Source organism: Chroicocephalus ridibundus, chromosome 8, assembly GCF_963924245.1.
Source record: "Chroicocephalus ridibundus chromosome 8, bChrRid1.1, whole genome shotgun sequence".
NCBI lineage: Eukaryota > Metazoa > Chordata > Aves > Charadriiformes > Laridae > Chroicocephalus > Chroicocephalus ridibundus.
In genome coordinates, this window is record NC_086291.1 from 16,422,342 (window position 1) to 16,448,407 (window position 26,066).

The window sequence follows — 26,066 nt, forward strand, 5'->3', positions numbered from 1 at the left end:
CAGGCAAACTTGCTGCAGCACGGAATAGTTAAAGATACTCCTGTATCTGCTCTCCAGCTGCTGCAGAGTGATGCAGTAACTGGTGAGGTGTCAACACATCCAGAAGCTAATCAACAGTAATTCCAAGACCAGACTAAGTCAAGACACTTTTATTTTTTGCTTGGCATATAAAACTGATTCCCTTATGAAACAGAAGTATCGTAACTAGCATACAGTTCATTTGGAGAGGTAGATGGTAAGAGGTTTGACAACAGTAGCAACTTTACAGTTAGATTTGGCACGTTAAAGCTAAGCTTCTGTACAGACTTCAAACCAGGCCACTCCTTGAGGCACTTTGCCCCTACACACATCAGCAGCTAGGAAAAGATGCTAAAAGATCTGAAAAACAACAATAAAAAAAAATGCAGTTAGAAAAGTATCAATGCTAAATGAAGCAACTCTGTCTAAGAACATGTACCTTCAGTTTATGCCATGGACAACTATGTAGAAAAAAAAAAATCCTCTTTTTCCATAGCTGTTTTATAAACTATTAGTTTATTTTATAAATGTTTAAAACAGTGAAGCTATCCCCAAAGGTACAAGATAATCAAAGCTGTTACAAATGACCTGAAGCTTAGTGTCTGCTGGAAGCCAAATTGCTAAGTGGAAGGACAGAAAATGTTGCTCCCGGTCACTTGATGCTTAAGAAATACCAGACATCTACTTTGCCTTTGAAGAGCAGGGGCAGTCTGCCTAACTGGCAGATGGCACTTCCTCTTCACAGCACAGAGGTGGTGCTGACTGGGCAAACATGAACTATTGGCTCATCGTGTAAACACCAACATTACAACTAAGAAATTGCCTAGTTTGAGGAAGTGCTTACAAGAGTTACAGTGAAGGAAAGCCACTTTCCATATAGGTACTGTAACTAAAGCCACTGTTGTAATGACTTTTGCCTGTAACGTCAGGAGAAATAAGTGTTCTGTTCCAAAATCAGAAAGGGAAGATAAGGGCTGTAATTGAAAATATTAAGCCTGTAGTGCCCTGTGCATGCACATGTGTGTGTGAGACAGAGGAAATGTTATTTCCTGACATCCACACCCAGGGATTAGTAGACCTTGGCAGAGCTCAGTGGGGAACTGTATGTGTCACTGACTACTTGGCTTTTTATAGGTTATCGGTCTATAATGCTTACAGATGATCTGATTTCTTCCTTGAATTACTGCTTAAAGCTGAAGCTACAGTAGTGTGAACACAACTCAGTGTCCAAGAATAATATCTTTTAAATAAGAATAGTTGATAAAATTCACAACAGAAATAGGTTTAAAAGCTCCAAGAACTCTAAAGCACATCTCAGTTGCACTGCTGTAATTCATCGCGCAAAACAACGGGGGAAGTGTTTTTGTTTGTCAGATAGTGAAGCATCAACCTCTGTATTGTTACTACTCTGGTCTTTACTAGCGTGAACCACCTTGTTTGGACACAAACTTCCTGTATGCTTTCTACAGTCAGCTTGAGGGGAGAACAATTTTAAAGAACGATTTTAACAACTCAGTCTGACTGCGGTCAACTTCCTATAAGGCTGCCTAAATAACACAACTTATATCTAGGAAACTGCAGTTCTTTAGGTGATGCTAAGTCAGATACAAACCCAGAATTCTTCAAGGTTGAAGACTCAATGTGAGATTTCTAAGGATTGTGAACTATAGTTAACTGCATATCAGGTGCTTTGAAATAACATATATGCTCTCACCCCAACAGATCCAAGTTGAAGGGTAAGGGGAAGAGCAATATGGCAAAATTACGCATTTACTTCGGGCAAAATATCAAATTATTGTGACTTTCAGAGTCTTGGTGAGACTTCTATGGATCTAAAACTCACCTTTCTAAATAGGTTAGTCTAAAATCAAATCACCAGAATTTTCAAGGAATGCCAGATTAGTAATCTTCATAGTGAAAGCAGTAGTGCTAACGAACCTATAAAAGTTTTGGAATGAAAATTCAAATGAGTATGCAACTCCCTCTAGTTATTTATACTGCTACCCATGTAGTAGCTTATGTGAGTGGAGTGATACAATTCTTGGACTACATACTTCTGTCTTTTAGCTTGAAGGGCGTGTCATGTAGGGGACAGTGCCCTTCTTTGAGACCCTGCTAATCTATCTTTGGAAGTGCTGTTTAAAAGTTTAAGAACTAAAGTCTGTTTTATCTGCCACAGTCAGGACTCAGCATGTACTCTCAGGCAAGTAATCCGGTGTGAGGAAATGGAAATAGTACCCTTACATGGAAGGAAGGTACAGCAGAATTACTGCACGGCCAGGTTAGTCCAAACAGCAGCTCAGCAGCAGCTGGCCTCACTAGTGCTTTGCTGCAGCAGCAGAAACTGGTGGTAGCTCTGCAACAGCTAAATACTACCGGTAATACTCATGAACAGCATGTGTCCAGTACAGAGCTACCACCAGAACGGGGAGGAGGGGCCCAAAACAGGGATCTATACCAACACCAGCTGCAGAAGTCAGATGTCTCTTCTGAATACTTTTAAATACAGGCAGTCTCATTTAAAGTCAGCTATTTTTCATGACAGAAGAGTTTATGAACCGTAATTCAAGAACTTACCAGTGAAAGGATACCAAAGTAGTTCATGTAATTACAAAAATGAACAAACTTTCTGGGGTCTGAATGGATTTGTACTTGATGATACTCCTGTCAGTAGGGGATCATGTTGTGCATTCTGCAGGCAGAATTGCTTCAAGTCTGCTGCAGCCTGAGAAACCTAGTCATAATAAAAGCTGGCGTTAGAATTCACTGAACACTTTTTACTGAAGATACAGCTACATGAAAAAGCGTAAACAATACTGTTAAAATACTCTACAGTACAGTTTACCAGCTTACGTAGATTTTATACAGCAGTTTCATCATAATTTTTTTGGTTTCTTAAAGACAAGAAGTTGTCCGATATTAAGATAAGAATTAATTCAGAGAGTTTTTGTGTTAAACTTCTAAGCATGAAGGGTGAAAAATGAGCAACGTGTTGGAGATGGCTTTGTTGAATATATGAAGCTCCTTGTTCTAGCATAAGTTGTTTAAAAATACAGCTTGTAGCTAAGGTGCTCTACTTGACTAAACTGGCATTTCATCTTCCCTTTGAAAGCCATCTTTATGGTGACACAGCCTATGGGTTTTGGTAGGCAGTACCTACCTAAAAACAGAATAGTGAAAAAATTCTTTGTCTTCCTTTTCTCTGCTGTAACTCTGAACTCATAAAAAAGAACGATCAAAGTTTCAGGAAGTTGTATCTTCACTGGTATCTTGTAATTGTGCCCAGAGTTTTCTCCGAGTTGCCAGGGCCCAGTCTCACCCCAAAAAAGCACAAGTTAAATGCACTCAGCACGTCTTGCAGTAAAGTCCCCGTTTTACCGAGCCCGGGCCGGGCCGGCCATGGCAACCTGTTGTAAACCCCGACTGGAGCCGCCCTTTCCGCCACAGTCGGATGGAAGAAGATGCTCCCCAGCATCAGGAAATGAAGGGGGAGAGCGGGAAGTTCCCTTCCCCCCGGGGGAGCGCTTCGGCCGCAGCGCGGCCCCCGGGGTCCCCGAGAGGCTGCAGGGAGCGAGAGGGCGCGGCGGGCCGGGCCCCGGGGAGCCGGCGGGGAAGGGACGCGGCCGCGGGGCCGGGCCGGGGAGGCCCGACGGAGCCCCGGGGCTAACGCCTGGGAGCGGGGCGCCGCCGCGCAGGAGGGTCGGTGGGGCGGGGCGGGGCAGGCCGGAGCGGGCCCGGCCGCCTCCGAGGAGCGCCGCGGGGCGCGGCCCCCGGGGCGAGGTAATGGCGGCGCGTCCGCCCCGTCCCGTCCCGTCCCGTCCCGGCTCCGCTTCTCACCTTGACGCGAGTCACGCTGGCCTCCAGGCGCAGCTGCTGCACCACCTTCTTCATGGCCGCCACGTTGGAGGAGCCCGACATGGTGGGAGCGGCGGCGGGCACGGCAGGCGGCGGCACACCCAGCCACAACTTCCCGGCGCTTCCCAAACTCTACCGGCCCGCCGGCGCCTGCGCAGCCGCCGCCGGGGCCGGGGCCGCCGCCGCGGGGGGCGCTGCGGGGCCGGGGGCGGGCGGCGGGGGCGGCTCTGGGCCCGGCGGCAGCCTCGGCGTCCCGGTTTGTGACCGGTGCTGGGGGTTCGCTGTTGGCCTGCGAGCCCTGCGTGCCCGCGAAGGGGGGAATCGCCTGGAAACGGAGAAATAAGGTCGTTCTCCCCCAGTTTATCTGTAAAGTGGATTAAGTGAGAAGACAATATGAAGACCAAGGTGGCAAATCTTGGTGCTAGTATCAAGTTAGTTAGTAGTTTGACGCTTATTTTGAGACATAATCAATGAAGCTGTGGATGCCCCATCCCTGGAAGTGTTCCAGGCCAGGCTGGATGGGGCTTTGAGCAGCCTGGTCTGGTGGGAGGTGTCCCTGCCCAGGGCAGGGGGGTGGGAATGGGATGATCTTTAAGGTCCCTTCCAACTCTAACCATTCTGTGGTTCTAAGTTGTGACCTGTGCCCTTCCCAGCATGTTTGGGTCTTGACTGGGGTCTAGAGGAAATGGATATTTACTGCAGAAAGTGTCCAGGAACGACCATGACACCTGGAATAATAGTGCGGGGTGACATGTAATGCAAAGTGCAACATCTCGCGTATATAGGGACTAATGGGGAAGAATGTGTGCTGTACGCTGCCATGCCTTTGGTTCCCTCTGACACGAGGGAATCTTAATTCCATCACACGGAACCAGGGTGAGACCTGGAAGGTCTGGTCCCTTGCACTCAAGAAAAGGTGAATTAGAAGTAGCAGGGGTGTGAGGGAGAGCCACCAGGGTGATCAGGACATTCAGCAGGCTGAAAATCAGAAGGAGATGCTGGAAGAGCCTTCGAGTGAGAGTACTGAGAAAAATCCTAACAAAGTTAGGGCACAACTAGGGCGGTTTGTGAAAGGATTTTTGTGCCACGGCACAGTCAAGTTTCCTTGCGATAGTGCACTTGGCCAGCACAATGTGCCACATGTGTGACTTGGCTCCAGTTCACAGTAATTGTCCCATTTATCAGAGATTAATCTAGACCCTGCAAGAATCCCGTTTTGTGGGGATTTAGGTCTGTGTCTTTAGGAACACAGGGCAGTTGCGTAGAAATTTATATGCAACTTAAGTGTCTTTATCAAAGGAGAGAAAATGGTAAGAGGAAGTTCTCCAGGGCAGATCTCTTGGAGCTGCAGGGCTGTGATTTAGCAATTCCCCCAGTTACTTAGGTGATACTTGTGTAGAAGGTGTGGTTGATTCTGTTTGTCTACAGTTAGCTGGAAGCTTTCTGTCTCAGCACAGAAGCAACTTTTCCTTTTTCATAAATGGAAAGATGAACAGTAAATTAAAATAAAGGAAATCAGTGGAGTAACTTCTCATAGGAGTTTGTCATGCAGCTCATTCTTAAAGAATGTTTCGATCAAAAAGAAGATTAGAAAACCCACCTGGCATTCGCTGTGATCAAGTACAGGGATCAACATGTCGTTCAGTCAAATGAGGCCTCGAACATCCCAGGTGAGAGTTTTTGTACTTTTCCATAGAGATGTTTTAGATGCTCTAAATAAAAATAAATACTAATAAAGTAAGTGACACTGCACTAGGAGGCTTGAGAGGAAAAAACCATGCTTCTGACATAGTATATATCGAAAGCATTCTTTTCTAGTTCATATTTAGTAACTCAACAATTGCAGAAATGTTTTATATCACTTACTTGCATGGTTTCTAGTTATAGGGAAAACTTATCAGAAGTGTATCATCCTTGTCAATACTTTGATTTTTCATTTAAAATATCAAGACCCAGTCATTAACGGTCCTACAGCTACCACAGGTTTGAACACAATCTAAATGAACCTTGCTCAGAGCAGGCTTAGTTAGTCTTGTTGCAGACATTACCAAGAGCACTTCTGTTCTTCCAAGGTAGCTAATATTATTAACATGCCGAAATATTTTGAAATATTTTTCTTGCTGGCAAGGTCAAGTTATTGATGATCAGAGGGCTGGAGCACATCTGCTATGAGGACAGGCTGAGAGAGTTGGGGTTGTTCAGCCTGAAGAAGAGAAGGCTCCGAGGAGACCTTATAGTGGCCTTCCAGTACCGAAAGGGGGCTACAGGAAGGATGGGGAGGGACTCTTTATCAGGGAGTGTAATGATAGGACACAGGGTAACGGCCTCAAATTGAAAGAGGGTAGATTTAGATTGGATATCATGAAAAAATTCTTTACTGTCAGGGTGGTGAGACACTGGAACTGGTTGCCCAGGGAGGTTGTGGATGCCCCATCCCTGGAAGTGTTCAAGGCCAGGCTGGATGGGGCTTTGAGCAGCCTGGTCTACTGGGAGGTGTCCCTGACCAGGGCAGGGGGGTTGGAACTAGATGATCTTTAAGGTCCCTTCCAACTCTAACCATTCTGTGATTCTGTGAAGTTATGGTGCTTTCTACTATGTTTGGATCAAGCTTTTAGGACTTTGCACTTTTCGTGAGGTGAATGAAGGTAGGATTTTAGCCAAAGTACTCTTGTATCCATGGCACGCTCCAGAGAATCAGCTGGTTTTGGTAAGTTCTTTCCATTGCTGTCACACTGGCGTACAGCACAAACATAGGCTCTCATTTTCATTGTTCAGCTTGTTCTAATGTGACTTATTTTCATGCTGTCAGCTAGCATTTAGTCACAAATTCCTCTACTCATCGCCGTTCTCACTATCTAGCGATCACTGTCAGATAGTACACGGGCTAGAAGAGTGAGGCTCTATCATCAAAGAAGCCATTCCTGCCTCCAGGAATTGAAAGTCCAGCTAAGGAAAACAAAGCTTATAGAAAGAGTATTATAATATATCTACAGTTATGATCATCTGTTCTTTATTTAGTTGGTGGAGCTCCATGTTTTTTATGTCCCAGAAGAAGTGTGGAACTTCAAGCTGAATACAGTTCCTGTATCTCTTACCAGCAAGTTTATCTCAGCTGGATTTATAAGGTGAGTATATTCTTAGGCTTCGTGTACATGGTAGGTCGTTTATGTTATTGTTCAGTCATTTAGCTGTTGCTTTATAGAGCATGATTACATGTCAGAAGAGATTTGTTCTCTAATAAGTTCCAGAGGGCAAGTGGTGCCCATGACTAGTGTTACGTTTATTTGGACTGTATCAGGCTTAGCTCCATTGCAACCCTTGATGTAGACTGTTGAAATGCACTTCCAGAGCAGTGCTGGTATTTCTGAAGAATAATGAATGTTGTAAAATCACCATTTTATATTCTTTCTGTCTCCTTAAGCCTGATTATCAAAATCTTGAGTTCTTTTCGGCCATGCACCAGCTTCAAGACAGAGTGGCTTGATAAAGATGTGAAAGCCTGTCATTTCCCAGGAACAGGGCTATGACGGTCTGAACACTCTCAGTCCAAAGGAAGAGCTTAAGCCATGTTTCCCAAGGGGAAGCATTACAGCCCGTGCAGTCACCAGCATGTCTTCTTTCTTCTTCAGTGGTGTTTCTGAGAGGTTACCCACACCACCATGTGCTGTGTGTGCTCTCAGATGGTGAAAGAATACCCTGGTTCCAGTCCTAGGCCCAAACCTGGCACAGAGAGTTGCAGTTTTAATCTTTCATAACTTTGAAAGTTTGTTTTGTACTCCTGAAGAGTTTACTCACAAAATCTGTGTGTATCCAGTGTGGTAAGAAGTTGTAGAAAAATCAAATAATGTAAAGGTTTTTGTTGAAATGGAGCCTTTACATGTACCTTGTCTGCTCCTGGGCAAAACCTGTCAACTTAGCTTAAACTGCAGGGAATATGGGGTTTAACTAATTTAAATTTAGGCTCGTATTGTCCACTTAAGACAACATACTGTTCAGCTGAAAAGACTGACAGCAGTTAGGTAGGAGTGTATAGGGCAGAATCTATTCATTCTCACAGCTTCTTTTATTGAAAGGCTGCCCAAAACCAGAGGAAATAAGTGTGTGTATCCGTTCTGTTTGCTGTACTAGCCCCCAGCAGAGATACAAAATACATGTCTGGATTAAATAATTTCATGTGATTGGACATCTGTCAGTGCCCTCTGTTCCCTAGTGTAAATTTATTTCACTAAGGCTCAATTCTAAGCCATCAACTTAAATTAGGATTCTCACTGATTTCCGTGGGTTTATAGCTGTCTGGGTATTTGTTGCTTGCTAATGAGTCTTACATAATTGCTAATTAATTATCCTATAGGTACTATGTAATGCTGAAGTACACTAGCATTAGCAATAACTATCATGTGGCCAGCGTATCACTCTTTAAAAAAAAAAAAAATGTTTAAAAAAACGTCTCTTATTATAATCTGGGAGAGGGTACACCAGCCTTGCTGATACTAATGCTGTTTGAATGTTGTTGATAGCCCTGTCCAGTCGGCTTGACAATCCTGGTACTGTCTGAGTCAGCTTAACAAAGGATTCCTAGGCCTAAGTACAGGCCATTTCCATTAATCATTAAATTAGAGGAAAATATTGAGTGTGTAATTGTCTATGGCCCTGAGTTCCTGTTCCCATGAACTTGATTTCTCAGCCTCTGTGATCTTTTCTTTATTCCTCATTCCTCACCACAGAAGCCATACTTTTGTTGTTTCCAGATGAGATTGCTGTAATGAACTCTAGTTTGCATTACTTTTAAAGGAACACCCTGAAGCAAATTGCTCAGATGTGACTAGTCTTCTTCTAGCCAGTGGCAGCAAGTAAGAAATATATTATTATATGTTCTTAGCAGCTGCACCGGCAAAAAATTTTCAGATAAATTTCTGCTCTGTATCTCAGGTTCTGTATACCCAGGTAATTTTCTCCCATGATACATCATAGTTACTTAGATGTTTTCTCTGTTGTTCCCAAATGCCTTAGATTTAGATTTCCTTGCTGGTTTGGATGGGCATTATCAGTGAAGGATGTGCAGTTCTAGAACTGCCTCTGAAAGAGGGGTTTCAGAAGACCATTCAAGGGGCATGTCTCAGAGACATCAGCTTCAAGAAATGATAGTGAATGAGAGATATTTGAATTCAAGATCATCTCTGGTCTCACATAAGACCGTGGAAGGATATGTGTTGAATTATGTATCCATCTTTCACATATTTCTTTATACGTTAGAAATAAATGACATTAGGGCTAATATCTGCAGCAAGAGTGGGCAAAAAATGGCTAGAGAAGAAATAAACAGGAACTAAACGTACAGGGACCAACCAGTGTGGCCTAGATGTGTCCACTGTGAAGACTTGGGTCCCCTCTGCTGCATGCCTGTGCTCCAAGGCAGATTTATGACCTTGAGGAGGGTCCTGGGTGTTTGAAGTAATGCCAGGGAAGCATTGTAGCCCATTGAAGTACTGTGGTTTTGAGATGAAACTGAGGGTGTTTTTACATACCCAGGGTGTGAAATGAAGGTGTATAGGGCTGTTTGAAAGTGCAAACAAACCCTGAAAGGTTCATGTTGAAGACCTGTCCAAGTTGAAGGGATGGTATGTTCTTGTCTAAACTGTTTACTGAGAATGGCATGTGCTATCCCCCAAGCTATGTCTGTGCATTGCTTGAGGATTGATAGCTGCCTGGGCCAAACTCATGCTAGGTAGTATACTAACACGTAATCAGCACGGGTGATTAACAGTTTCAGGTCTGAATGTGTTGCCTGGTTTGTTTTATAAGGCTGCATGGGAGCAATTAGAATTGCTTGTGTTGTGCTGCAGAGCTTTTGTGTGCCTCTTGCACATTTGGTTTTATTCTGTGGACATGCTTTTTATTCTATGGTGATTTTATACTGAGCTCATTACTTTAATATTTGCATGGTTTCCAGTAGTACATTAGATGATGCAATTCATATTTGCATCAGCTCTCTCATCCTCAAATTATGGTGGAAATGTTCACGCTGCAGTATTTGGTTTTGATTTAAAATACATTTGCATGTACACATGCACACACCCAACTGTAAATTTGTGTTGGAGAAGGCAAAATCAAAGGAATGTGCCTGCTACGTAAAGTGGACAGTAATGATGTCTCCTCTAGCTCTAAGTGCTTGAAGGGGTATGTTCTGCAGTCCTGGACCAGCCCCATGAAACTTTGTCACCTATATGGAAATGCATGACTACAGTGTCCAATGTTTTTGTTATTCATCTGCAGATGAGCAAGAGCATTCTGAAGGAGTCACTACTTCCATATTCTCCCTTTGTATGGGGTTCCTAAAATACGAATATTGCTAGTTAATGTTATGACAGTTCTTGTAATACAGTCTACCATAACGTGATACAATGTTCTGACTCTACCACACCAAGACTGTCTGGCCTATGTATAATTAGGTTCAGTTCCAGGACATGGTTCCCATTTTTGGTCATTCTGTCCATGCAAGCCGGCATGTATATAGCATTATCTTCGCTCTCTTACTAACTACAAAGGGTGTAAGCAAGGACAGGTAGCCTGGGAGGAATACAGAGAAATTGTCCAAGCAACCAAGGATCCAGTTAGGAAAGCTAAAGCCCTGGTAGAATTAAATCTGGCCAGGGATGTCAAGGGCAACAAGAAAGCTTCTATAGGTATGTCAGTGATAAAAGGAAGACTTGGGAAAATGCGGGCCCTCTGCAGAAGGAAATGGGAGACCTGGTTACCTGGGATATAGAGAAGGCTGAGGTATTCAATGACTTTTTTGCTTCAGTCTTCACTGGCAAGTGTTCTAGCCACACCACCCAAGTTGTGGATGGCAATAGCAGGGACTGGGAGAATGAAGAACTGCCCACTGTCAGAGAAGACCGGGTTCGAGACCATCTAAGGAACCTGAAGGTGCACAAGTCCATCAGACCTGATGAGGTGCATCTGTGGGTCCTGAGGAAACTAATGGATGAAGTTGTTAAGCCACTGTCCATCATATTTGAGAAGTCGTGGCAGTCTGGTGAAATTCCCACCAACTGGAAAAGGAGAAACATAACCCCCATTTTCAAAAAGGGAAAAAAGGAAGACATGGGGAACTACAGGCTGGTCAGTCTCACCTCTGTGCCCGGCAAGATCATGGAGCAGATCCTCCTGGAAACTCTGCTAAGGCACATGGAACATATAGAGGTGATTGGTGGCAGCCAGCATGGCTTCACTAAAGGCAAATTGTGTCTGACAAATTTGGTGGCCTTCTATGATGTTGCCACAGCATTGGTGGATAAGGAAAGAGCAACTGACATCATCTGCCTGGACTTGTGCAGGGTATTTGACACTGTCCCGCATGACATCCTTGTCTCTAAATTGGAGAGACATTGATTGACAGATGGACCACTCAGTGGATAAGAAATTGGCTGGGTGGTTGCACTCAAAGAGTTGTGGTCAACAGCTCAATGTCTGAATGGAGACCAGTGATGAGTGACGTTCCTCAGGGCTTGGTGTTGGGACTGGTGCAGTTTAACATCTTTGTTGGCAACATGGACGGTGGGATTGAGTGCACCCTCAGCAAGTTTGCCGACAACACCAGGCTGTGTGGTGCAGTTGACACGCTGGAGGGAAGGGATGCCATCCAGAGGGACCTTGACAGGCTTGAGAGGTGGGTCCATGTGAACCTCATAAAATTCAACAGGGCAAAGTGCAAGGTCCTGTATGTGGGTCAGGGCAGTCCCAAGCACAAATACAGGCCGGGCAGAGAATGGCTTGAGAGCAGCCCTGAGGAGAAGGGCTTGGGGGTGTTGGTTGCTGAGAAGCTCAGCATGACTCAGCAATGTGTATCATGGGCTGCATCAAAAGAAGCGTGGCCAGCAGGCCGAGGGAAGTGATTCCGTCCCTCTACTCCACTCTCATGAGACCCCACCTGGAGTACTGCGTCCAGCTCTGGGGCCCCCAGCATAAGAAGGACATGGACCTGTTGGAGCGAGTCCAGAGGAAGGCCACAAAGATTATTAGAGTGGAGCACCTCTCCTATGAAGACAGGCTGAAGAGTTGGTGTTGTTCAGCCTGGAGGAGAAAAGGCTTCAGGGAGACCTTATAGCAGCCTTCTAATGCCGAAAGGGGGCCTACAAAAAAGCTGGAGAGGGACTTTTTACAAGGGCATGTAGTGATAGGACAAGGGATGATGGCTTTAAACTGAAAGAGGGTAGGTTTAGGTGAGGTATTAGGAAGAAATTCTTTACTGTGAGGGTGGTGAGACACTGGAAGAGGTTGCCCAGAGAAGTTGGGCATCCCTGGAAGTGTTTGAGGTCAGGTGGGATGGGGCTTTGAGCAACCTGGTCTAGTGGGAGGTGTCCCTGCCCAGGGCAGGGGGTTTGGAACTAGATAATTTTTAAAATACCTTCCAACCTAAACCATTCTATGATTCTATGAAAAGCCATCATTATTTGATCTTACACATGTATTAATAACAACATTCTAGGGTGTCTCCTCACATCACGTTAAGAGTGCTACGGGAGAAGCTTGGAGAATACCTGGGTGGAGTTGCAGTTGCAGATAAATTCAAATTTTTAAAATGCATTGGGAAAAAGCTAGCAGTGGTAAGTTATTATTTTTTTCCTTTTGTGCTCTTCTGCTTTATAATATAAATGACAGGTTTAGTTCCTGCAGATTAGATAATATCACAAGAAAATAGACTTAACTTTAGGAGCACTGTTAGCCTTTGTTTTTAAACATGCTGGAGCATAAGCTCTTGTCAGAGCACATCTACTTCCCCAAATACAAAGGCACAGCTGGACAGGTATATTAGAAATATCCTTTAAAGCGTCAGATGTAATTAGTTGCCATCCAGTGAAAAGGTGCTAGTTTTGCTAAGTCAATGCATTAAATATGACAAATCTGGTTGCATTAAAAAAAATACAAATCCCCCTTAGGTCATTATTACCAGTACATGGTTGGGAATATGGCACTTGAAGAATTTGCAATGGAAGCTGAGTAAATCAGAGTTCCTCTATGGTTACTGCTGTGACTTGCCCAAAGGCCTTTGAAGATCAGTCTCTGAATGAAAACTTCTCTGGATGTACATTTATGTTCCAATAGTTCGTCCAGTAGTACGGCCTGGGATTTATGTAATAAAAAACCTACATTTCTGAATCATAACTTTTCCTCACGTTGTTTCTCTATGTATTTGTATCTTACAAACTACAGCTAAAGAGTAAATAAACTTTAAAATCAGTCCAACTGAAAGTTTGTTCGTGTAATACACAAAGACTGAAGTGATGTACATAAGTATAGAATTTTTTTTTCACTTCTCATTTAATCTCTTTTTTTCTCACGGATTTGGAAATTAATTGCAAGCTGGAAATTTGGCGCTGTTCTTTATTTCATTTGTAGTTGAATTATCACTAAAATTGCCCACACAGAAGAGTAGAATAAATACTAAGTCATATGCAAAAACTAGGTGGAAAAATGTGAAGAGAAACGTAAAGATTGTTACCCAATCTGAATCTGAAAATGTGCATATGTCTTCAGAGAACAGAGGTTTTTTTAACTGCATCATAATAAGTAAGATGGGACATTTTCTTCCCCACTGATAGTTCTGAGATAAATGGAGAAATTTTCCAGCTTCCTTTAGAATGTCAGGAATTCAATAAAATATTTTACTTTAATCGAGAATTAAAGATATTGGTAGATACAAGTGAAGATTTTTACTGACAAAGTTATAATTTTAATTTGGAGTATTTACTGTTGCTTGATATTTAACTTTATAGCCAAGTGTAAAGCAATAAACCAACCGGTTTATTTGTTGTTTAGGGTCATGGTAACCTCATTGAATTACATCTCAATGACCAAATATTTGTTGAGTGTTTCCCCCCACCCCCCAGTCTTCTGTTTCACAACAGTAACAGTGTAAGCAGTACTAAGAGCTGTACCCTACTTGCAAGTAAGGGTTTTAAAATGAAAAATAAACATAAACCAAAATTGTGTTCATTTGCTCTTCCTTTTCTTGCATATAGCCTGATTCACTCTTAACAGTGAATCAGTGGCATTGCGTGGCCATTATTCAGAAAAGAATTTGACCCCATGTTTAGTTCAATTTCATTATTTAAATGTAAGCTCAACTTTCTTTTTTTTTTTCCATTGGAGCACATCTTTCAAATACACGTTGTTTATCTGAAACTTTGTTTTTAGGATGACTACTGAAATCAGAAAGTGTGTATCGCACAAAGAATATCAAGACAAACAGTAAATGCAAGAAGACATAGAGTAGCAAATATTTTTTTCCTACATACATTAAATATTTTGCAGTATTGTATCAGGTGAATAGCAAAAATTATGTGAGACTCAGCATTTCTGTACAGATTTATCTTGAAGGAACTTTTGGTAAAGACAGTCTAAGACTTTCTTCTGCTATGACTGTTGGATCAGGTCCTTTGAACGATAAGAGAAAGTGCAAAGGATATAAAAAATTATACAGTACATCCATGTACTCTTGTGGGACTGATTGAGATTTTGAAAAATAGGCAAAGTTTCAGGGCCATGTCAGAAAACGGAAGAGTAGTCTGTGCTCCTTCTTCCGCATCAGGCCATTACAGAAGATAGTGCCGGTTAAGAAAAAATGTGGTATGTAAAGATGATAACAGAATATAGAAATTAAATTATATGGAACAGTATTGTTAAAAAAAGTATTTTATTGGTTATGCTTCCATTTTTTATCTTCCAAGGTGAAAGCAAAGCAAGAAACAGAACTGGAACTGGAGTCATTTGCTCCTCCTTATGTATGTATTGAATGGCTTTTAAGGTATCATTTTCAGAAACTTTTTACCTTGCACATTTCCTCTTTTGTCCTGTCTGATGAATATACTGTGTATTTTAGGCTCTTTATCCTGAATTATATTTGCTACCTGGAATGGAATACTTTGAAGATGATTCGTTATCATCATCAACTCAACAAGGACATCATTTTAATGCAGAAGCTAATAGGTTTGCTCGTGGATCAAGATCATCCAGTCTTCCCCAGCAAAAACCTGAAAAGAGCAAACAATTTTTAGAAAGCATACAAAGCAGTCATCAGCTGGAAAATCAGGTAGTGCACAGTCCTGTGGAATGGAGTGAGAAAGAAACTGTTCCAGTTTTGTCCACAAAACGTAAAGAAGACCATAATAACAGGATTCAAGAAAAACAGATACAGTTTAGAGAAAAAGGTAAGTTTAAACAATGTAGGTGAAGGAGGATGATGAAAGAGAAGAATAAATATTACTGTTAACATTTACAATAAAATAATATTTCTGTGTTCTAATAATTATCATGCAGATCAAAATGGATCCAATGGATCTCTCTTCACACCAAGAAGTCATTCAGATCCTGCAGACAGGGAGGCTGGAAAGAGCGATACGATATTACAGACCCCTCAGCAAAATCATCCCAGGCAGGATCAAAAAGAGCGTAACACTCCCAAGTGGAATGACAAAGCCAAAGGAACTGCTCTTGCTCTTCATGTAAACCGCAATGATGAACAAGGCCAGAATAACCAAACGCGCCCAGATCACATTCAGTATCGCAAGGGTACAACTGTTCATTGTCATCTTCTTGCTAAAGCATGCGTTTTAGAAAATTGGCAGAGTAAAGCTAAGTTTTAAGAAATCTATGGTTAGAGCATGAGTTGGAATATTGCTATCTGAACAGTATTCTAATTTTTTAAATAATAATATCTTTCAAAGAGCTGTAGGTTTTAATTTGGATGAGTCCTTCTTTATCACTGTGTACTGACACAGGGAAACATTTACTATAGTTGATGTATTTGTCTAATCTTATTTATATGAAAAAAAATAATTACCAAGCAGCTACTGTAAAGATTGGAGGATAATGATTCCATAATTCAACAGCAGTTTTAAAGGAAAAAATCTTGCTATCAGAATATCAGGGAAATCATTTATTCACTTCAATTTTCATTGTCCTTTTATCCATGGCTACATTACTACTGAAGAGAAAGTGTTTCCTCCACTCCCTCCCGTATAATGTTTATTTATATGCTATTGAACAGCGGCATTCCTAAAACTGAGAGGTGAGAGAAGTCCTTGAGTGAAGATAGTACAAAAGTAGGGAGGGTTTTAAAGCACACATTAGCTAGATAACAGTTCTGTGCCAAAATAGAAAATGTTGTTTGGAAGAGATATATTAACTACTACTTCCTTTAAAATGGGGTGTCTTAGGGATACTGAGGGCCATTAAGTCCCTGAAAGGTTATATAATGTTCTTAATGTTCCTCATTTTTAGTGATTACCAAGAAAGAAATAACTGACACCTTTAAATTGGATTTGAATGACTACTGCTATCTTAGCATCAAAATTATAATATAAATTGTTTTTGAGGAAATACTTTTCAAAGATAAGTCTTAATATTTGAGTAGAAATTTACAGTTCACGTAAAAAAGATGACTTTTATTCTATCACAAATTTTTAATGAGTAATTATTAAATGAGACAATACTCAATTTTTCATAGGTATGGGCACCTTACAGATCTCAGTCAGAATTATTTTCTGGATATCGCACACTTTGAGTAATAAAACAAAAATTTGAATATGAGACGTGTCTGGAGAGTGTACTAGAAAAGGCTTCCGTGAATGACTTTTTAGTAATTTCAGTTTCCAGTCATAATCTGACAAAAATAGCTTTGTCTCTCCATCATCATGTTAACTGATACTAGGTAGGAGACCGCTTAATATACAAATATATAAGTAAATAAATAACTGAACATTTTTTCATAACTTTATTTGAATGATGAAGGATATAGGATTTTGTAGTAGTAAAGGTGAAGTCTGTCAGTAATTTTCTTTTGAAATATTTATTGTATATATTTTAAAGCAGATAATACTTACTCATTAATATTTAAATGCAAAACATTTTGCTCTGAAAGGCAGAAATTATTAAATACAGAAATAGTTTAGGGAAGGTGAAATAATTAAGTGGTTTCCTTATCTGTGATAATGTTTCTTCTACTAGTTTCCAAGAATTAGTTAGATAGAAATTCTCAAAACAAAAATAGCTGGTTTTTTTCCTTTATTTCTTTCCTCTGTTATTCACACAACATTTCCAAACCCCAGACGTAACATTATTTTTTTGATTGATTCACTGAATTTCTAATACAGGTTGGAAAGTCCAGGCACTGACAGTCAAAACAGCTTAAATGTTGTGAGTGTAATTTGTGTATTTTGATCATCACTGTCCTGTCACAGAACTAACAAACATGGAAAATAATGACCACCAAAAAGATACCAAACTAAGAAGAGACAGGACACAGGATACCGAAATTCTTAAAATAATGGGAGACCAAACCACAGAATATGTACACAAAAAAAAAAGGTTAGTAAATAATGATTCTGCTAAAATAATGGAATATTAATTCATAGCTAGAAATTTATTTTACAGATTTCAAATAAATGAAACAAAATGGGGAAAACACCCATTTTATTACATGAATTTTCACTTGCTTCTTTGATTTTTACCTTTAGCTTGCAGCAATACAGAACTAGCAAGTCTATAGCTGATCCTGGTGAAAAACTGGATAATCAGGTGTGTTTTTCAAGGTAACATATTCTTAGTAATCTGAAGCAATAAACATAGTCCTCCACCTAGAAACAGTCTAATTTTATAAGACAGGTAACTCATTGGAAATATGAAATAGTCAAATGTAGGTTTGAAGGTAACTGAGAAAAGTTAATTCATACACTGCGACTCTGCAGATTGGCTAATGAAAAATCAAGTCTAGTTCTAAACAATGAAATCTCTGGTCATAATTTAATGGGAACTACATATACAATAACTACCTCAGTCTTATTAATGTTAGCTGATTTTTTTTTTACAGTTTCTTGACAGTAACATTTTATTGGTTTTATTGGTGACATTTTTATAATTTCATATTTCCTCTGGGATAAATTTGTCTTCTCTCAAGCCAAGCAAAACTTCTGATAACAACTATAAAATCCTTTAAAACATACGTAGGATATAGTATCAGAATAAGAACACATTTAGGAACACTCAGCACCCACATGCAAAGATACAGCATAATAGCTGGCACTATTAACTGTCACCTGCGAGCTCTTGCACAGAAGTGATTGTAATGGAATCTTATGAAAACAATAATGAAATTGAGAATCTGCTACTATGAATTTTATTTTAGAAATTGGCGGTCCAGGCTTCGTAAGCCATGAGCCAGATGGCAGTTTTAATGCCTGTTATTCCTGGTCTTGCACGGGAGTGGCAGTAACTTGTGGGGTTATGGACATGGACAAGAACAATTAGCAATAGTCTGCATTTTTGTCTGTATGTTCTCTGTGATGCAAGTGTTCAGTGTTCTGATTTTATTTGCAGAGGTCCAGCTGTTTGTGATTTAGTCGTCATTTGTACCGGTAACACAATCAGAAAGCTTATATGCAGAATTCAAATTTAGCTCTCCCATTCACTCAGGCCACTTCCAGGGCATATGTCTAATGTAATTATTCAGGATTATGAGTTATGTACTGATAGTTGTGTCTTCTGACTCTGTAGGCAGATAAAAACAAGCAAAATCATACTTGTCCGAAAGAATATTATTCGCCTCCTACTCCACCTTTTCTGGCACTTTCTGTAAATCCAGCTCAAGTTCCTGCAATTCAGGTAGCAAGTGAGTATATGATTCCAAGAAATTGAAGGGAAGTGAACATTGAATCAAGACTGAACAGTTAATGAAGACAGAAATACCTACTTTATGAAAGAATTGGGACATACGTTCATTCACAGCATTGTTACAAATTTTGATTTGTGGTTGGAAAATTCCAGGCATTTATAATTGCACGGGCTGTTCATAGACCATGGCAGGTTCCCCGTGCTAGCTAGAAAACCCAGTTTGTGGACTTGGGAAGGGAGGGAGATCGGATGAAATGCTGCTGACTGGAGTGAGAATGTAGCAAAGAAAACCACCAGTAGCATTGCTGAGGATCCTCTGCTGTGGTGGAGGAGGAGGACAGTAGGAAGATAAGTGATTGACCTATCGTTGCAGATTAGTGAAAGTCTGAGACACTAGCCTGCCTATGACCAGGGGGAGTTTAAGGCAAGATTTTGCTACAGTTTATATCACAAAGTATTTTGAGCAGGAAATAGTCCTTTGAAGGCTTTTTTGGCTTCACGTGGCAAGAGTTTTCTATGTATGTGGTGCATATAGACCTTGAATATACAGTTTTAGTGATGCATTGTTTAGGCATATAAAAGAGTGCTTACTTGTTTGTGTGCGTGTATGAATGCCTGGATGCATGCTGGATTTCTCACTTTTTTCTGATGCACCAGCCATTTTGAAAAGTTAGAGGTAGTTTATTAAAATAAAATAATTTCTACTGCCTGTTCTGACAGAGCTTTTGGCATGATTTATGATGGGTACATTACAAAAATCTTGATTGATCCTACCTATTTACAGTATCCAGATGCTTGCTAAATATAATTATACTATCTTTAGAAAACAAGATGGTAGAACAATTGCAACAAATGAAGAAAGACAGAAGGCACATGGAAAAAACTAGAGAAGAACTGATCAAAAGAGCTAAGGGGCTACTGGAACAAAATAGGCTGAGGAGATATCACGGTATAATTTTAGTTTATTTTGGAATTTGGAATGATTGAGAAATGACACTGAAACCAATGTGACAATGTTTGTCTCCTTGTCAGTGAGCTTAATTACAGAGAGAGAGCAGTTTGCTAACCAATAGCTCCGAGAAGGCTCATTTGTGTAATAGCATGCTGGAAAGATTCAAGGTTGCAATGTTTCCTTCCATTTTTTTGTGGCAGTCTTATGAATCTAGAAATATCCTGGCTTTTATAAACCATTCATGTTGTGTCCTATGTACACACAGTGCCCAGAGAGCTACTGCACGCTGCGTCACGGTTTGAGGCCCAGGACCATGCTAAACCCGAGTTTTTTACTGTGTTGATAGGGCTTCTAGTCAAGTTGCCAGCATAATACTTTTTCTTCGTAGAATCGTAGAATTCCTCTGATCATCTTCCTCCTATCTAATGGTATTCAGCTTATGGCATGGAAGTTACAAGTCTGTCGTGACAAGCTTAACAAACCTTGGTTTTTAAGAATGTAAAAATCTCATTGAAATACCACCCAAATTTTCTTTGTAAAATTATTTTCAAGTTTATACTTAAACTATCCTCCCTAAGTCACATTCCAGTTGTACAGAGATGAGATTTAATCACTTTGATGTTCTGAGAGCATTCTCTTTGTACTTAAATACAGCTAAATCACCAGAAGTCTCAACTATTATTCGTAGCTTTGTTGAAAGGAGAAGCCAATTCTTCCAGTTATTCTCCAAGGGCATGGCTTCACTCTGCAGCATGGTGAAGTTGTATTTAAAAAAACCCCAAATTTGGGTACTTGAAGCAGTGGATCTGTTGTAGCATGGAGCTGCAAGGCAAGCTAATTTATCCTGGTGAGATAAGCCCTAAATGGCTTTTATTAAATTTGTCTTAATTTTGTCTTAAATTACGTTATCCAGCTGGGTAAAATAAAGGTTATTTTGCAAGGATTCAGTCAGCTTCTGCAGGTTCTCTAAGAAGCATCTCTACCTCTGAATTATTTTTGTCAGGCCTGTAGAGTTTCATAAGTAAGTGCATTTGCAAACATGTTTCTTCCCAAGGTGTGAAGGGAAGAGCATATTCTGTAGGACCAGTGGTCCAGTCTATATTTAATATCCTCCTCAGATTGCCGTGCTGACAGTCACTCTCAGTTACATACCATATAGCCCTCCAACAGGTGGGTTCTTTTTGGTAACATTCTGAGAAGCACGTGTCCTGATTTCCTAAAATATGCCTTGACAGAAGGAAACATTTAGGACACACTGCAGACTAGCGAATATATGTGGCCATAAGACTGCCACACTAGATACGGGGAGATTTATGTGCCAGCTGTTGATAGCACAGTAACAGCATAGGAGGAGTCATAGTTAAGTGCAAAGGTAAATAACTGTTTCCCATAATCTTTGGACATCTGTATAAAACTGAGCTGTTCAAAATCTCTGGCCCTGCAGAGCTCAAATTTTGCATAAATCTACAGCGCTCAATTTTCCATACCAGGTTTCACAGGTCAGGAGTACTTACTGTGCAGCTGAAATCTGCAGAACAGCTAGGTGAAATTTTGTGTTATATCTCGGTGGACAGAGAGAGCCTTTTGTTGCAGGTGATTGTGTGAAAATTGTCCCTCAGCACATTTATTGTCCCTTAGCACAGGAAAGTCATGGACCTGTTGGAGTGGGTCCAGAGGAGATCAGAGGGATGGAACACCTCTCCTATAAGGACAGGCTGAGAGAGTTGGGATTGTTCAGCCTGGAGAAGAGAAGGCTCTGGGGAGACCTTATTGTGGCCTTTCAGTACTTAAAGGAGGCCTACAGGAAAGACGGGGACAAACTTTTTAGCAGGCCCTTTTGCGATAGGACAAGGGATTATGGCTTTAAACTAAAAGAGGGTAGATTTAGACTAGATATAAGGAAGAAATTTTTATGATGAGGGTGGTGAAACACTGGCACAGGTTGCCCAGAGAGGTGGTAGATGCCCCATCCCCGGAAACATTCAAGGCCGGGTTGGATGGGGCTCTGAGCAACCTGATCTAGTTGAAAAAGTCCCTGCTTATTGCAGGGGAGGCTGGAGTAGATGACCTTTAAAGGTCTCTTCCAACCCAAACTATTCTATTATTCTATGAAAATTCGGTTGTATTTATAGTGAATGTAATTTTAGTGAAGATTTTCACTAATTGCTTTTTTTAAAAAGTAACCTACTGCCATGTTTTAATGCACGTATTGGACAACTGGATCTTGTGAGATCAGTTAGTCGTTACTGTCTTCAATAGACCTTATGATAAGGTGAACGAGACCAAACAATATTACTGTTTTCCTGTGCAGTTCGCGAGGAATGGAAAAAGAAGTACTTTGAAACTAAGAAAGCTACGGTTTCACTGGAGGATGCTTTAAACAAACTGCGACAAGATTTAGAACTTTACCACCAGAAATTACTCTTGCAATTGGAGGCCAGAGGTAGCCGAAAACAACCAAACAATATGACAAACTCCAAGGTATTTGCTTGTATTATTTAATCTCTCTTTTTACACAGCATGTTTTTGGTTTTTTGTAAGATATAAATTAAAGTAGCAAATTCAATACCAACCAATGACTTGTAAACTAGCTTTAACAGCCAAATATCTCTCAATGATCTGAGGTATAAAATTACTTCAGCCCATTCATCTCAAAAAGACTGCAGTGCTTGAGTCTGAGCATGTGATTCTGTCGGCTTTGTGTTTGTACAATACCTTCTCATAACAAAATCACCTTTTGTTCAGTATGATTAATGAATTGTTCAATTACATATTGTTCTCATTATCCCAAATTCCATGTACAGAGGTAATGAATTCTAGTTGTGTTTGGAGGACAAGAAACATCTCTGAGGCTGTTGGAATGGTTGCGCTTGACTATTGTGCAACTGTGAATCTCGTGTTACGTTGTTGGTGTCAAATCAGGGGAAGCCCAGAGAGGAATTAAAAAAAGAAAAGTTGAAAGAAAAGGGGGAAACACCCTTCCCAATAGTTGTACCTGCTAATTTTCTAAGTGTGTTAATGGAAGCAAGTCTGTTGGCAAATCTGAAGCTAGACTAGGGGGGAAAAGAAAAGTCCCTTTCTGGTATCTGAAAGGTGGGAGAGTGTATATACAATCGAAGAGTGTATATTATATACAAATGTGTATTATTTGAGCTATCTTAATATAAATATCTACAATATAAAACTATTAATAGGGTTGATACTACATTATATAACTAGCTGTGTTCAGATATGTTACTGCTCCTTTTGGGGGTGGTATCAGGTTTTTTTTAGGTCTCTCTAGCTAGGCACAAAGAGGCCTTATGTGGAGGATATGCACAACTTCAGGTGCATACAGCAGTTGTTTATTGTCTCGCACAGAGAGAAGGTAGCCAGGATTTAATGAGCGATTAGGCTAAGGACTAGTATGCTCTCCACCCCTCGTTTGCTACGATGTGCTGCGTGGCAGCACATGTGCCATCAGGCAGGAAGAGTTGGGATCGGGGGAATGGATCCCGCTGTTGCTGGTTTCTCCTCTTCCACCAGCTTTGTCCGTACTGGTGACTCAGCTCAACAACGTGGTGATTCCTCAGTAGCCCCCAACTAGTCTGACAGCCCTGCGTGTTTTTATCCAGCATGACTGTGTGCCTTTCCTGCTTTCTCAGTGGTCTGAGCAGGGTTTCACAGCTGTGCGGTGTCGGAGATGGCACTTGGACCCTTGTTTGCAGGCAGCTACACCCCTGGGTGGGGAGAAGCTTACAGCAGGAGCCCAGAGATGAGAGGCCACAGATACCACTTAATGACTCCTTGTATGGGCAACAATCATTTGCTTCAGCTGACACTTTATTAGCATTTTTAAAGGCTTGGAACATCAAGAGATTACCATGTACACACCCACCCCATCCCTCAGTTTACAGACTTCAAGGGACTACGGCTGAGTTACACGAGCTGACTGTGAGAACCTACATTTAGAAAACATGATTTTTAGTTCTATAGGTTAATTCAAAGATCGGCCCACCCCCACCTGCTGCTGAAAAGACGTGCTGTATAACCAGGAGTTTATCTGCACTAAATGTTACATGAGTGTAGCAATCTCATCAATGAATGTACTGTGACAAAGTGATGCTAAACCTGTGAGAGAAAAAAATATACAATTAGAAGTATGCCTTTTTATTATAAATGGGGAGTAGCCACAAAAGATAATTGCAAAACAATGTGCTGTTACTCAGGAGATGTGATCTGGACTAATCCTACGTGTAAAGTTTTGTTGTTGTTGTTTCATATAGAATTACACAATTATCCGGATTACTACAGTGCAGCATGAACTCGATCAACTGAGGAAGAAGCTGGATGATACAAAAATGAAACTCATAATAGAAATTAAGGTACTCTGCCTTTTAATTAAAACTGTCAAAATGTTACTATGTATAAAAAAAACACTTAGATCTTCACAAACATTAGATAATCTAAATATTTGCTAAACAGTTCTTGTTTTATATTGCTAGTTTTATGGTGTTAGTTGTCATTGTAACTTTATTGTTTGAGCCAAATTACTCCAGAACACTATGTTATTAGATGATTTTTGAATGTATGACATTCAAGCAACTTAAGATTTTCAAAGTACTATGTAAGCTAAACTTCACAATCTCTTTCATAAAATTCCCATTTCACTCAAAAGGTAATTGAAGGAACATACTTGGTGAGGCACTGATCAGTAGTTGACCATAACTAAGAAAAAAAAAGGTATAAAGAAAGAAAGAAAAAAAAAGACAATGGCTTTCCAAGCAGCTGGCAGTCCTCTTCATCTGCTTTATTCCATACCAGTGCTGCCAATGGCTCCCTTTGGAAGGACGATGTTGGTACAGGCCTTCACATTGGACAGCTTTTCAGCTTTTGTAGACTCACCCAGCCTGTATTGGTGCTTGGGACTGTCCTGACGCACGTGCAGGACCTTGCACTTGGCCTTGACACATGACACAAGGATATCACGCAGGACAGTGTCAAATACCAAAACATTTTTTGCCATGCAAACCCAATACATCTAGGGTGGATGTACTCGTTATGCCTCCTCCATTGTGTAACAAGGAATGGAAAGATAAATGAATTTCACAGTTGTCTCTTAAAAACACTAAGGCAAAGTACAAAAGAAAGCAGTGTAGAACTGGGGTATCTAATTAGACATGTAAAATTTTAAAGATGAAAGATGTATCCTGCATTCATCCATCCTGTATAAAATTTTCCATCTTAGTTATATAAACACATATGCATGTTAACTCCAAAAACTTCCTTAAATTGTAATTCCTTAAATTACTGGTTCTTTTGCAGCTGAGAAAGCAGGCAGCATCTGATTTACGATCACTGAGGGCAGAACTGACCCAGAAGAAGATTCATTCAGCTCTAATTCTCCAGTCCAGAAAATCAGGAATTTAAGAGGATGCCATGACTTACTTCAACATCTGTGAACTCTACAGAAGCTCTGTGATGTATATAGAAGCTCATAGTTTCAGAGCATTTGTTTGTATGTTCTTGAAGTTATCTTGTAAGAAGACATCAACTATATAAATGTTGTGGAATTTGTATACTAGGCTACTGAGGTACTGCAGCTCATTTTTTAAATCTCGCTCTTATTATAAGATTAGTCAGCTACTTAAACATACAGTTTAACCTAGTAATGTGTCTAAAACAGCTTAAAGCTAAGTTATTTTTAAAGTGCAAATTAGTGAATTGTGTAACAGCACATTGGTATGCCGATGTTCTTGCATTAACAAAATACCTACTAAGCAAATAAACCTATAACATCCTGTTCTTATTTTCAGGCACACACGCTACATTTTTGGAAAACGATTAAAATACATCTGTAGAACTACAGCAACAGTAATCCTTTATTTAGCTATTTACTGAGGTATATTTATGTCATTTTAAGTATGCCTATCTATAAATTACCAATGTAATATTACTGCATTATTATGGACAAAATCTCAACTAATCTCACCTTATTTCATATCTAGAGGTTTTTGTTCTCTTATTAGGAAAGACACATGGACATTAACCTTCTTCTATGGTTAGTGGAAGAGACAAGCTTTGTCTCGGACAAGCTGCAATGATGATCCTGGAGCAGTTTACAGTATCGCATACTCGGTTTTTCTTTAAGTTCCAGCTCATGCACACGCTTAGATAACAATTCTCTGAAAGAGTAATCAGAAACCTCTTCTTGATAGTAATGTTTTCTAGCTCTCCTGTTTGCCCCTTTGCAGTACTAGATGTTATTACATTAAGCAGAACAATAACATGCTAGGAATTAATGTCAGCTAAAAAGCTGACAAGGCTGTATTTATTACTGGAAGTGAAATACTCACGGGAAAGCAGTAATACAGTAAGAAAATAATGCAACTCTCAAAAGGACTAACTTCTAAATGTCTTGAGTCAAACCACCCATTATCCAATTTATTTTCTTAAAGGTAGGATTTAACAAAGATTTTAGTGCTCAAGTATTAAATTCATTAAAACTACAAGCACTTTTTCTCAATTCAGGATTAAATCCTACATCCTGTATTTCAGAATTGTGTCTTATTTAAGACACAAGAACAGGCAA

At 40.4% G+C, this 26,066-nt stretch overlaps 2 protein-coding genes across 2 annotated transcripts; one reads left to right on the forward strand and one right to left on the reverse strand.

Annotated features, from left to right (window-relative positions):
• Nucleotides 1-134: 134 nt before the first annotated feature.
• On the reverse strand, nucleotides 135-4,030 carry GNG5 (G protein subunit gamma 5). Its single transcript, XM_063344526.1, has 3 exons — nucleotides 3,856-4,030; nucleotides 2,596-2,752; nucleotides 135-378 (listed from the first exon to the last, which is right to left on the reverse strand). Exons 1-2 carry the CDS (start codon nucleotides 3,934-3,936, stop codon nucleotides 2,627-2,629), a joined length of 207 nt encoding a protein of 68 aa, XP_063200596.1. The 5' UTR covers nucleotides 3,937-4,030; the 3' UTR covers nucleotides 135-378; nucleotides 2,596-2,626.
• A 1,302-nt stretch (nucleotides 4,031-5,332) lies between these two features.
• On the forward strand, nucleotides 5,333-25,909 carry SPATA1 (spermatogenesis associated 1). The gene is made up of 13 exons (XM_063344562.1): nucleotides 5,333-5,543; nucleotides 6,892-6,998; nucleotides 12,362-12,479; nucleotides 14,604-14,657; nucleotides 14,756-15,083; nucleotides 15,193-15,444; nucleotides 17,115-17,241; nucleotides 17,391-17,451; nucleotides 18,427-18,541; nucleotides 19,367-19,492; nucleotides 21,807-21,976; nucleotides 23,761-23,859; nucleotides 24,800-25,909. The coding sequence occupies exons 1-13, from the start codon at nucleotides 5,508-5,510 to the stop codon at nucleotides 24,902-24,904; spliced, it is 1,698 nt and encodes a 565-aa protein (XP_063200632.1). The 5' UTR covers nucleotides 5,333-5,507; the 3' UTR covers nucleotides 24,905-25,909.
• The last annotated feature ends 157 nt before the right edge of the window (nucleotides 25,910-26,066 follow it).